Source organism: Rhincodon typus, chromosome 3 (assembly GCF_021869965.1).
Source record: "Rhincodon typus isolate 14 chromosome 3, sRhiTyp1.1, whole genome shotgun sequence".
Classification (NCBI taxonomy): domain Eukaryota; kingdom Metazoa; phylum Chordata; class Chondrichthyes; order Orectolobiformes; family Rhincodontidae; genus Rhincodon; species Rhincodon typus.
In genome coordinates, this window is record NC_063334.1 from 1,536,380 (window position 1) to 1,549,299 (window position 12,920).

Sequence of the window (12,920 nt, forward strand, 5' to 3'; positions counted from 1 at the left end):
CCGAAACGTCAGCCTTCCTGCTCCTCTGATGCTGCTTGGCCTGCTGTGTTCATCCAGCTCTACACCTTGTTATCTCAGATTGTCCAGCATCTGCAGTTCCTACTATCTCATAGATAACACAGTGTGGAGCTGGAGGAACACAGCAGGCCACGCAGTACCAGAGGAGCAGGAAAGTTGACGTTTCAGGTCGGGACACTTCTTTCTGAAATCAACTTTCCTGCCCCTCTGATGCTGCCTGGCTTGCTGTGTTCCTCCAGCTCCATACTGTGTTATCTCTGACTCCAGCACCGGCAGTTCTTACCATCTCCTAGTCAACTTATGGAATCCCTGCAGTGTCAACACAGGCCCTTCGAGTCCACACTGACCGTCTGAAGAGCATCCCACCCAGACCTAAGATAGGGGAGTCCAAAACTAGAGGGCATAGGTTTAACATGAGAGGGGAAAGATTTAAAAAGGACCTGAGGGGCAACATTTTTTCACACCGAGGGTGGTGCATGTATGGAATTAGCTGCCAGAGGAAGTGGTGGAGGCGGATACAATTACAGCATTTAAAAGGTATCTGGATGGGTGCATGAATAGGAAGGGTTTAGAGGAATATGGGTCAAATACTGGCAAATGGGACTAGATTAATTTAGGATATCTGGTCAGCATGGATGAGTTGGACTGAAGGGCCTGTTTCTGTGCTGTACACCTCTATGACTAAACTGAAAAGAAGAGCTTGAGAGGCCAGCTGGGGAGAATCTCAAAAACATGATTGAGATATTTTTGAAAGTGGGGTGAGATGTGGCTTTAGGGCAAGAGTTTCAGATTACCGAGACATGATGAATGAAGATTATGGCTTCAGTGGGTGTGTGTAGTATGTGGAAGGTGAGGCACGAATTTGAGTATGGGTTAGGTGAATGTCGCAAAGGTGGATTGGGCCAAGATCATAAAGGGATTTATAGACTAGGAAGGGATTTTAGAATTGATGTGATGAAGAATGGCAGCTCAACAAGGTACAGGATGAAAATAGAAAAGATGAGAGTGGCCATTTAAGTAGTAACCTTTGAAAGTAGCTGTTTAATCCATTGTAAGGTCAGGAAACTGAGGCTGGATAGGTCCTTTCTGCAAAATAAAACTTACAGCATTTCGATTTTTGGGGAACATCCCATTGTGTTGTTATACGTGTCTTCCTATTTGTTCTTTGCCTTCTGTCATGTTTAAGAGCAGCTGTGTGAAAGCCAGAAAGATGAATTACATTGTGCTACTTATCTGGAAGCAGATATTAGCTATGGCTGAGGGAACTGCACAAAAAAACTGAGACTGGATTCCTGATGATTTGTAGTTTATAAAGGATACAGCCAGATCAGAGCATTTGAAAGCTGTAGATCTGTCCTTCTGAGAATATGTTAAGAGCATTATTATTTTCGTATCTGACACATCGTAAATCCATCTAATGATATTGATCAGTGTTTATTTGGATATGGTGTACATTATATAGTCCCTACAGAATTGCAAAGCTACACTGTTCTCAACCAGTAACAGTCTCCAGCATGAGACTGTATTAGACAAACAGCAGGCTGGAAGAACACAGCTGGCCAGGCAGCATCTGGAGGAAAGGAGAAGTCATCATTTCAGATATTACCCTTCTTCAGTCCTGAGGTCCTGAAACGTTGACTGCTCCTTTCCTTCAGATGCTGCCTGGCCTGCTGTGTTCTTCCAGCCAATAGTAGGAACTGCAGATGCTGGAGAATCTGAGAAAACAAGGTGTAGACCCTTCTTCAGAAGGGTCTAGGCCCTTGATTTCTGAAGAAGGGTCTAGGCCCGAAACATCAGCCTTCCTGCTCCTATGATGCTGCTTGACCTGCTGTGTTCATCCAGCTCTACACCTTGTTATCTCGCATTCTTCCAGCCTCCTGTTTGTCTACAATGGATTCCAGCATCTGCGTTTTTTTTTGTCTCTAACCATGAGACTGTATTAATGTGTATACGATTTCCCGTTTAAAAGCAAGTATAATAGCTCAAAGTCAGTCAAATTGTAAACTTAAGGGTTAAGTGTTATTTGCAGACAATTTGAGCTTTGTTCCTATGGTTGAAAAGGTTATTTGAATCTTATTGATTGTGCATATCACCCCTTACTTCCTGAGATCTATGTTCTTCTATCTGTACTGATTGAAGGAAATACAAGCTTCATGTTGTGAATTACAACATCCATTATTTAGGGAATGGAGGAGGGGAAAGATGTCAATTCTTTCACATATTCCTAGAATGGGGAAAATACCATCCTACATCGGCGTGCTTTGTTATTTGTCACAAGCATGTGGACCAGAATTGTCACCAGTTCTTGAAATGGTGTATTAAAGCGGAACATCAATAGATAGTTTCTATTTTTGAATCGCAGCTTATAAACCGTGCAGTTTGAGTTTTAATTTGTGACAGCTGATGACAGATCAACACAGTGGCTCTGTGGTTAGCACTGCTGTCTCACAGCACCAGGGACCTGGATTCAATTCAATTCCACCCTCAGGCCATTTTCTGGAGTTTGCACTGTGTGGGTTTCCTCCCACAGTCCAGAGATGTGCGGGTTAGGGTGGGTTGGCTGTGCTAAATTGCCCATAGTGTCCAGGGATGCAGAGGCTCGGTGGATTAACTGTGGGAATTGTAGGGTTGTGGGTGGGATGCTGCTTGGAGGGTTGGTATGCATTCGATGGGCCAAATGGCATACCTTCCCACTGTAGAAATTCTATGATATCTTCTGTGTAATTCTGTTCATCTTATAATCCCTGCTGTAGCTGAATATGTAATGTCTCTACAGAATGGTCCCACAGTAGTGGAAGTCAAATTAGAAAAGAGAGGAACAAGTAATTAAATAATTGCAATTTAAACCAGCCTGAAGTCAGGCACTGAGGCCAGAAGCATGGGGAACACCCCAGTGTGTTGTGGTACATGGTTTTTTATTTGCACTTTGTCTTCTCTCTCATGAGTAGCACATGATTCTGTGTTAGACAGCCAACGAGGTGGCTTACACTTTGTGAACTTGCTTGGAAACAGATGTTAGTTATGGGTGAGTGGACTGCATAAAGGACTGAGACTAGGGGGGAAAAGAAATGAAAAGTTAACAATGTAACACTGGCTTAGAAATTACTATTGCCCAGACAACTAAATGTGTAATACATGATATTTTCTCAGTACTTGAACTGATTAGTACTTTCAAAATTATTTGGAGCTGGTTAATATTTCTATTAAAATCCACAAATGCATTGTGTCCATCTGCTACTGTTAACCTTCTTGGTTAATTTTTGTGATCCAGTTATTCGAAAACAACCCCTCCTGCTTGTAGCTAATTCCACCAGGAGATCAGCTGCCGTGAAAAGTCATGTTTGTCTGTCTGGTGTCATCTCGCACATCTGTAGCTCATCTGCAACTGGTGCGTGGCATCCATCATCCAATTACACATGGGTCAGCGTCTGTTTTGCACCCCATCCTACTCTCAGGAAGAGATCCTTGTACCTTTAAAACTCTGATCAAATGGCTGAATTTATACTGACATTGTTTTTTTCCAAGGATAGTAATTTTTTTTCCCAACTTCTTGTTGCCCTTGCAACTTCAGGTAACTTTTTCGCTTGTCTTATGGTTTGCACGTGGAACTTTGAACACATGTCTTAGTCTCCACATTTCAGAGGCCTCTATGGGTGATTTGCTGGTCTAGTGCCCATCCGGAAGTAAGTAGAGCAATTACGTCATCCATTTAGCAGCCGACCGTTTCCAACAGTCTGTGTCATTCGAATGTGATTTGCACGTTGCCAGCCCTGATCGAAAACTCACTATTGAGGTAGATAGGCAGGTCACTCCTCCGCGGAGACAAGCCAAACATTATGGATCAAACAGGGGGAAAAAGAAAGCAGAATCCAGCAGGAGGGCTGGTTACTGGCATTGTGTCAGAAGAAATGTGTGGCAGGAGGAGCAGTCATATTTTTCTTTGCCTGGCAAGCATTAGTGCCAGGTTAAGTCTTGATTGGTTGCCATTGCTGCTGGCTGGGTCGCTCAATGCTCAGTGCAATTTGAGTGGAGTGTGCGGAGCTCCTGCTTTACATAGGGGAATGTGACATTTGGGTATGACTGTGATTGAGAGCTTTTAACAAAGCTCCCAGCTATTTGGATGGGGGCAGTAAGTTTTAGTCATTACATTCACATAAGGAAACCAGGCAGTAGATAGTTGGAATAACAAGGTGTAGAGATGGATGAACACAGCAGGCCAAGCAGCATCAGAGGAAAATACCTGGTTTGCTTCAGGACATGGTCGAGCAGTTTCAAGGCTGACGAGATTACGAGAGAGTTGCGGTGGGAGAGAGATACGGTGAGGTTTTTCCGGAGGGTAACTTCTTCAGGGTAGGCATCCTTAGAAGAGGCTTCGAAGTGAGGTTAAAATTGTTTCAGAGATAGTAGGAACTGCAGATGCTGGAGAATCTGAGATAACAAGGTGTAGAGCTGGATGAACACAGCAGGCCAAGCAGCATCAGAGGAGAGTTAGTTGGAAGTTGTCCATACTGTGCCCATGTGCTTTTATCTGACTTTAGCACTTTGTTGATCTGTTTCTTTTTTGGGAAATGGTTTTCATTTGAAATGCGATTGGCCAAAAAGAAAGCTGCAAAGAATAAACCTTTCAAACTGTATTCAATCAAATTCATAACAACTGTGGAGCATTGATGAAGCTTAACCATTCAGGGGGCATGTTGAAATTAACTTGAAAGAGAATGAAGATAAAAATATTGATGGAAAATTTACTTGAGTTGATATGAAATAGAAAATTGTTTGAATATTATTAAAATAATCATCGTGAAAACCAAATACAGAGCCCACTGGCTGGCTTTTTTAATCCTGCACATTAATTGTGAGTTTGAGAAGTAACAAGCCAGCAGCTAATGTCCTGTCCATTGACTGTGAATCTTCTCCAAGTTTAGCACAGTCAAGGAAGCATTCAGGTTTAGACTGCATGAGTATTTAAGCATCTCAAACTTCATTGTGTTTATGTTTACACATAATACAGATACAACAGTGACATGTCAGAGCACCACCAATCTCACTGTTAACGTGCACATTAGTTTGAAACCCTGCTAAGTTAGTCGCAGTATCCTTGGCAACCAGCTAAAGAGAGATTACTCTTGGGTCGGCAAAGGCCTTGCTCCAAACCAATCCAAAAAGTCTTGCTGTGGAGCCAGCAGTTGGTCATAAAAACTCTTTCCCCAGACTTTCTTTCACCCATTGACTCACGTTTGGGCCAAAAATCACAAAACAAATGACCTGAGTTGGTTCTTGTTTGACAAGGCCTGGCAGCTGTCAAAAAAAAAACAAATTAGTAAGACCCAAAAACCACTTTGGGATAATCACTAAGCCTCTCCTGATTGAGATGTGTTACTGAATATAAACCTGAAAGCAAGCCATAAGCAATTTCCGCCTCAGTAAATCTAATTTGTGGTGCAGGGTACAACACAGCCAACAGGTTACAATAACTAAAAGGCATGCATTATAAGACCTTGCATTAAACGACAGTGATAGAATGACAAGTGATTGACAACGTCAAGACTACTAGTGGTTTGCAGAAGGTCATCTGTTTGTTAAAACACCGATGTAAATGATAAAATAACATTTTCTCATCCAAAGTATGAAAAACAATCCCGAATAGTTCTCAGTGAATTATAATGCAAAATCATCTTTGATTGTGATTTTTAATAGTGTTATAGAGACACCTTTTTCAGGAAAGCCTCAACTTGTTCCTATTGGTTGGAGGCCATGGAAACCTACTCTGGTCTCCCAATTTTGGGTGTATGTCCCAAAATACCTTTGAAATCAGAAGGTATTTAAAACCTTAAGGCACATTAATGGAAGCACTGTTTCATTTCTCTATAAAGCTGTCATTCTATCATGTGAATGAAACTAGGGAAGTTAGATTTGACCTAACTGTGCTGTGATTCTCAGTAGCTTCAATGCAGAACAAATACAATACTCTATTACATTTCTATAAACTCAATACACAAAAAGGGGCTTTTAAGCAAATGATTTTCAAGACAATTTGTATAAAGAAAATGACCAGACCGTCTCTTGACTCACTATTTGCTCTTCAACATTAGTTAGAAATACAATTAACATCAGTACTTAGGTTGCTCAGATATGCTGTGTGAAAAGAGAAAGTATTTGAACACTTTTGCACTAATTATTTAAAAATAAGATTAAAGATATTCTCTCACAGAACCCAGGACTACGTGAGCATCTTAACGTGAGCTTCAAAATTATCTGAGACATTTTCAGAAGAGTTTTGACCCCATTTTAATTATGAACCAATAGAAGTTTCCAGTCCTCAATCAGCATAGCCTATTATTCGTTTATCCACATTGTTTATTGAACATTAGAAGCCATTGTTAATAAAGCAATTACTTGGTCTTGGGTAATAATTGAAAATAATCATCTTTGTCTGTATATATGCTTTTTTGCTTACACTCGCAATGAAAATTGTGCTAAATTCATAATTATAATTCATGTTTTGGTTAGGCTGAAGCCTCTGCACAAAACGAAGATGAAGACCAGCCACTTAGCTTGGCTTGGCCAGATACACCACGGAAACAATTTATCTATTTAATTATACTACCTATCATCTTTTTACTGTGGATCACCTTGCCCGATGTCAGAAAAAAAGTAAGCAACTGTACAGTTTTTATTTCTCTCATTATTCTTGCACACTTTCACTTTTTTGTTTTGTGTAATGTTTTTGATCTTTGCTAACATGGGCTGAGTCTCACAGTCTCCAATAAGCAGATGCCCATGAAATCCAATTTCCTCATGCAAATAGCAATGTGTCCATTGAAAGAGATTACTTCATGATTAGTGATTGCTTGAGCTTAGTGTTAGCTAAGAATGCCTGCATAAGTAGCAAGATAATACTGTTCATCAAAAACTCATCTGTTTCTCAAGCAAATATAGAGGCTGTTTGTAAATTATTAAAGACATGCACATCCACAAACACACACACGCACACTCTCATGTGTACATAGACACACCATCTCTCCTACTTCCTCTCGCTCCCTCCCTCCCCCTACCCCTCCTCCCTCCTTCTTTCTCTCTCCCTCCCTCCCTGTTTCACCCTCCCTCTCCCTCCCTCCCTCTCCCTCCCTCCCTCTTTCTCCCTCCCTCTTTCTCCCTCCCTCTTTCTGTCTCCCTCCCTCTCTCTCTCCCTGTCTCTCACACACACATGCACTCTCTCACAGACACACACACACACACACACACACACACATGCTCTCTCTCACACACACACACATGCTGTCTCTCACACACATGCTCTCTCTCACAGACACACACATGCTCTCTCTCTCTTTCTCTCACACACACACACACACACACATGCTCTCTCTCACACACACCCATGCTCTCTCTGACACACACCCATGCTCTGTCACAAACACACACATACACACATGCCCTCACACACACACACATGCTCTCTCTCACACACACACATGCTCTCTCTCACATATACAGACATATGCTCTCTCACACACACATGCTCTCACACACACACACACGCATGTTCTCTTTCACACACGCATGTTCTCTCTCACACTCACACACGCGCTCTCTCACTACACACACGCACACTGTCTCTCTCACACACGCACACACATGCTCTCTCTCACATACAATTGAAGATCAAAATATTAACCAATGCCAGGAGGTTGATTACATGTGGATGGTTATCCTAAGATACCCAGGTGAGAGTTGAAGATGTTTTAATTTCGAAACAACAACTCAAAGTTGATGCAAACTATATTTGTGTTGCAGAAATCACGAAATTATTTTATATTTACCTTCTTTGGATCAATCACCTGGATTGCGGGTTTTTCCTATCTAATGGTCTGGTGGGCTCATCAGGTAAGGACAATGATGCCTGTAATTGTTAGCCAAAGATTCCAAATTTGTTTGCAAGAATTAAACTTTCCCATATAAATAACCATTAAAAAGTCTATCATAACATAATTTCAAAAAGAAAAAGTCTTCAAAGTTGATGGATAAAACTTCTGTTATTTGCAAGTTTGACAACTTGCATAATAAAGCCCAAGACACTTCTTAGGAGGGTTGCAAACTTGACACTGAGACATATAAGAAGCTAACAGGGAAATTGGCCAAAGGCTTGGTCAGTGAGTTAGATTATGAAGAACTTCTTAAAGGGGAAAGTAAAGTTGATGAGGTTTTTGGAGGAGTTCCAGAGCTAAGGGTCTTCGCTATTGAAGGTACAGCTGTTCGAATTGGCGTGATTAAAATTGAGGGCACTCACAAGGTCAGAATTGAAGAATGGTTGTTTCATGGAGGAGATGGGAGTTGTCACTGTAACCCTTGATTCCTCTACTGATCAAGAATCTGTCTCAGCCTTAAATATACACAAGGACTCTGCCTCCACAACTCTCTATGGCAAGGAATTCCAAAGTCTCTCAACTCCGAGAGAAGGAATTCCTCTTCATCTCAGTTTTACATTGGCGCTTGTTTATTCTGAGACTATGCCCTCTGGTTCTAGACTCTCCCATGAGGCGAAAAGTCCTCTCAGCATTTACCCTGTCAAGCCTCTCAAGAGTCATATATGTTTCAATGAGATCACATCTCATTCTTCCAAACTCCAGTGAGCAAAGTCCCAACTGCTTAATCTTTGCTCATAGTAGAAACCCTTCCATATCGGGGATCATCCTATTGAACTTTCTCTAAACTGCCTCCAATGAAATAATATTTTTTCCTCAATGAGGGACCAAAACTGCTCACATTACTCCAGATGTGATCTCACCAGCACCTTTTACAGTTACAGTAAGACTTCCCTACTCTTATACTCCAACCCCCTTGAAATAAGGGCCAACATTCCATTAGCCTTCCTGATTACCTGCTGCACCTACACACTAGCTCTTTGTGTTTCATAAACAAGACCCCTAAGGCCCTGTCTGTTGCGGCTTTCCACCACTTAAATAAAACCGTTCTGTTTTTTCCCTTTCCAAAATTAACAACTTCACATTTTCCCAAAGTATATTCCATTGTCAGATTTTTGCCCATTTTGTTAGTTGGTTGAGGTTGACTTATGAAAAATGAATGTTTCTTCAGCCAAAAGTTGGGGTTGACTTCAGTACAAGTTAATATATGCGACATATTAAAAGTGCATTATTGCCCCATAGAATGAAATAATATCCCATATCTAAAGAATGAGCATCCAGATAAGATACTTCTGGTTCTCGTCGCCTGATCTTGTCCTTCAGCCACATGAATTAGCAACTCATGAATTAAATGCTCCACCAGCTGTTGCAGTTCCTACTGCTGATGGTTATAAACTTGCAAAATGTGTTGAGTATTACTTGAGGCAAGTTTCTTTGCATTGCCACTGAAAGAGAAAAGCAGGAGTTTTGGAAGGTCACTTAATGCTGAAGTCAAATTTAAATGCTTCCTTTTAAATAATATTCTCTCGTGGGAGCAAATTCAAAGGCACTTTCTTCCTCCTATCCAATCTCCAAAGAGTTTACCCATGAAAATGGCAAAATGAATTTTCATGAAGTGTGATGGAAACATTCAAACTTTTCACTTATCAGCAGCTGAAAAATAAATTATGCAATACATTTTTAAAATCACTGCACAACTTAAAGACATATCAAATTTATGGTCAAGCAATATGTATCAGTGTGATTTCTTCTAGAAGTCATAGATCACTATTTTTCTTTGCTTCCACACCCACAACTAATGGTCAATAATGCTTTTTCTGTGAAATTCAGTGAAATAAAAAGTCGCTCAATGGGCACTAGATTTCTTAAACGTGTAGTAACCATGAAAAGAAAACATAACCTTTTCAGTATACAACAACCTCTGCAAAATACTCCACAGAGATGATTTGCATTCAAAGATATTTATCTCAAATTTGATCTTTCCTCCCATTGTGAATTGATTACTTATTCCATCCTTATAGCTCAGACCAATACTGCGCCTAATAAATGATTCAAGCCTCTTAATATTTCTCCTCTGCTGAGTTAATCTCTCTGTACAGGAATTGTTTAAGCAGAATAGATTGAATGATGTTTCACAGCAATGACTGTGTGTGTGTGTGCGCGCGCTGATGAAGTTGCAAGCTTTTCTTCTTGCTGGTATCACTCTATGAAATATTTACCCTTTCAATTCTGTAGGTTGGGGAGACAATTGGGATCACTGAAGAGATTATGGGATTGACGATTTTAGCTGCAGGCACTTCTATTCCTGACCTCATCACGAGTGTGATCGTAGCACGGAAGGGACTTGGTGATATGGCAGTGTCCAGCTCAGTTGGAAGCAATATATTTGATATTACAGTTGGGTGAGTCATTGAAAACTTATTTCAAACGATTTTTAATTTATTTATACCACATCAATTTCTTTCATTAGCAAAATTTTGTACCAGAGTGACTACTGTTTTTTTTTCTCCAGGAGTAGCGTTGCACAAAATAACTTGAATATCCGAGAATATCCATATGGCTTTTGCCCTCCATTACTCTCTGTATGCTTTAGTTTCCTGTATTAGATCTTAAAAGTTGTGTGAATTGGATCTAATTTTCTCTAATTCATTCCATCTCTTCCCATTACAGTGTGGTAGCAGCCCAATTCATGGGCCTTTACCAATGTCACTGCTGACTTTTACACGCTCAGACATTGGGAGGCTACAGGGTATTGTAAGATCCATGCATTTTGTTATGTTTCCGTCTTTACTGCTGTACCTATTGGAGAGGTGAAAATGCTTCAATAATGCTTGACTGCAGTGACTCCATTTATCATTAACGCAATGCACAACAGAAAAGTGATGACAAGAAGTTAAGGACTGACGAGCATTCTGACATATTTTCGGAACTCCTGAAGTTTGAGGAGGTTTGAGTGATTTGAAAGATTGTTCTACAATCCGATGGCATTCAAAGTACCCAGTGAGTCAGCACAGCGCACAAGTGACACTGAGGGCATATTTGGGGCTATTGGGGAAATTCAACCTTCAAAAGGACAAACATAATTATGAACAAAGATTATACATTTGGCTGAAATTGGAAAGGCTTTCCTCACCAGAACTGGGCCAGATCCTTTTGAGATGGTGCCTACTCAATATTCCTCATGAGAGCCCGATAGCATGGACTGCTCAGAATTAGTGAGGTTCTGGATTTATTTTATAGAACGGCTAAGAATCCGATTCAAAGAGTGTTACATTTCATGAAACGGAGGAGTTGGCCACGTGAGACTGTTACAGATTGCATTCTCAAGACAAGGAAAACTCCCTCGTCACTGTGCAAAGGTTGAAAATAATCTTTTAGAACTTTTGTAGGAAACCTAAAGAACAATAACATTGAGGGCTGCAGTGAGGGCACAGCCACGGAAGTGGAAGAACGAGATGGTTGCAAATTACGAGGAAATTTCCAGAACCTGCTGCAAATACCTACCAGATTCGTCAAGATCTGAGCCACACCTACCAAGTTCATAATCTCAGTCAAAAATTTAGGTACTACCATTGCCATGGTAGCCACCAAACAGTCCCGGCACAGTGGCTCAGTGGTTAGCACTGCTGCTGCACAGCGCCAGGGACCCGGGTTCGATTCCACCCTCGGGTGACTGTCTGTGTGGAGTTTGCACATTCTCCCTGCGTCTGCATGGGTTTGTAGAAATACTGTAGGGCCTCCCCAGACTGATCTAAGCATTTGAACCTCATCTTGAACAGACCTATTGGCTGCTCCACAATAACCCCGGTGGAAGAATGGGCTACGCTGTATCTACACCTGGCCTCAGTGAATGGTTGTGTAATGGGGTCATCAGCCATGGTTACAGAATGTAGCTCTTGTCTCCCAGTAACCATCCCTGTAAGATATACAGCCTTTCAAACGAAGCAGGAACATGGGAGTTCCCAGGGAAACAGGCACCTTCCAGGATACCTGGCACAGTCTGGTATTAATGATTACAGATGTCTGATGTATTGATGGAATTGATTCTTTTTTCTGTTCATGAAGTTCCAATGCTTTATGATATGGTGTTCTCCATGGGAAATGTGACCATTATGTGGTGCCCTGGACCCGGTACATGCTATCTGTTGCCAAAGTTTACTACCCAGGCTGCAATACTGTCTTGGTTGTGGTAAAGAGAATAAAGTGTCTGATTTGGCCCAAACTGCACCACTAACAGCCCTTGTAGGTCAAGGATTCAGAGATCCCACACAGGGCCCCAGTGGAAACAGCCAGTTGCGTAAAAATTTTACACAGCTGTCACCTTGACAACCACCAGAATGGGATGTCCACTCAGCCCTTCAGGTCACAGGCTGTGCTCCAACAGTTGGTAACGTTCAGTGACAGTGTAGCTAGACATCCCCAGTCTGTCAGGACATTGCACCTTGTCCGTCTGGAAGAATCAGCGTTGAGGTTAGTAGGCTCCAAATGTTCTGTGCATCCCAAGGCGACCTTCAGCTCTGACCTCTTCCTGTAGGGGCTCCTTGGCAGATGTTAAAGGTTGCTGCTGGTCTTGGGCTTGCTGAACAATCTGTTCCTCCTCCATGTCTTCAATACACCACAGCAACCTGAAGACATAGGAATGGAAGTAGGACATTGAATCTCCTCCTGGCTGACCCGATCCTCGACTCTGCTTTCCTGCTTTATCCCGTAACAATAACCTCTGGATCCATTGGTCATACTTCCTATGAACCTGTGTGGGCAATATCAAAAACTGAACAGGTCCTTGGTCATATTACTAATCAGCCATCAACTTGCTTAACGGCTAGTTTAGCATATTCCTCAATATCATGATACAGGGGGGGGCTTCAACAAGGAGGGCCTGTACATGAACGTTTGACCCAGGAGTTTTATTCCAGTGAATGCAGCACAAGCCAAATATAAGAAGTACACTTTAAAACGATAAAAGCAAAATACTGCAGG

At 41.5% G+C, this 12,920-nt stretch overlaps 1 protein-coding gene across 1 annotated transcript in view; it reads left to right on the forward strand.

Moving 5' to 3' along the window:
- The window catches only part of LOC109935472 (sodium/potassium/calcium exchanger 2), a 93,578-nt gene that overhangs the window by 70,724 nt on the left and 9,934 nt on the right, over positions 1–12,920 (forward strand). Inside the window, exons 7-9 of the mRNA XM_020534115.2 lie at positions 6,526–6,669; positions 7,813–7,902; positions 10,176–10,342. Coding sequence (XP_020389704.2) covers positions 6,526–6,669; positions 7,813–7,902; positions 10,176–10,342 — 401 coding nt within the window. The remainder of the gene's footprint in view (positions 1–6,525; positions 6,670–7,812; positions 7,903–10,175; positions 10,343–12,920) is intronic.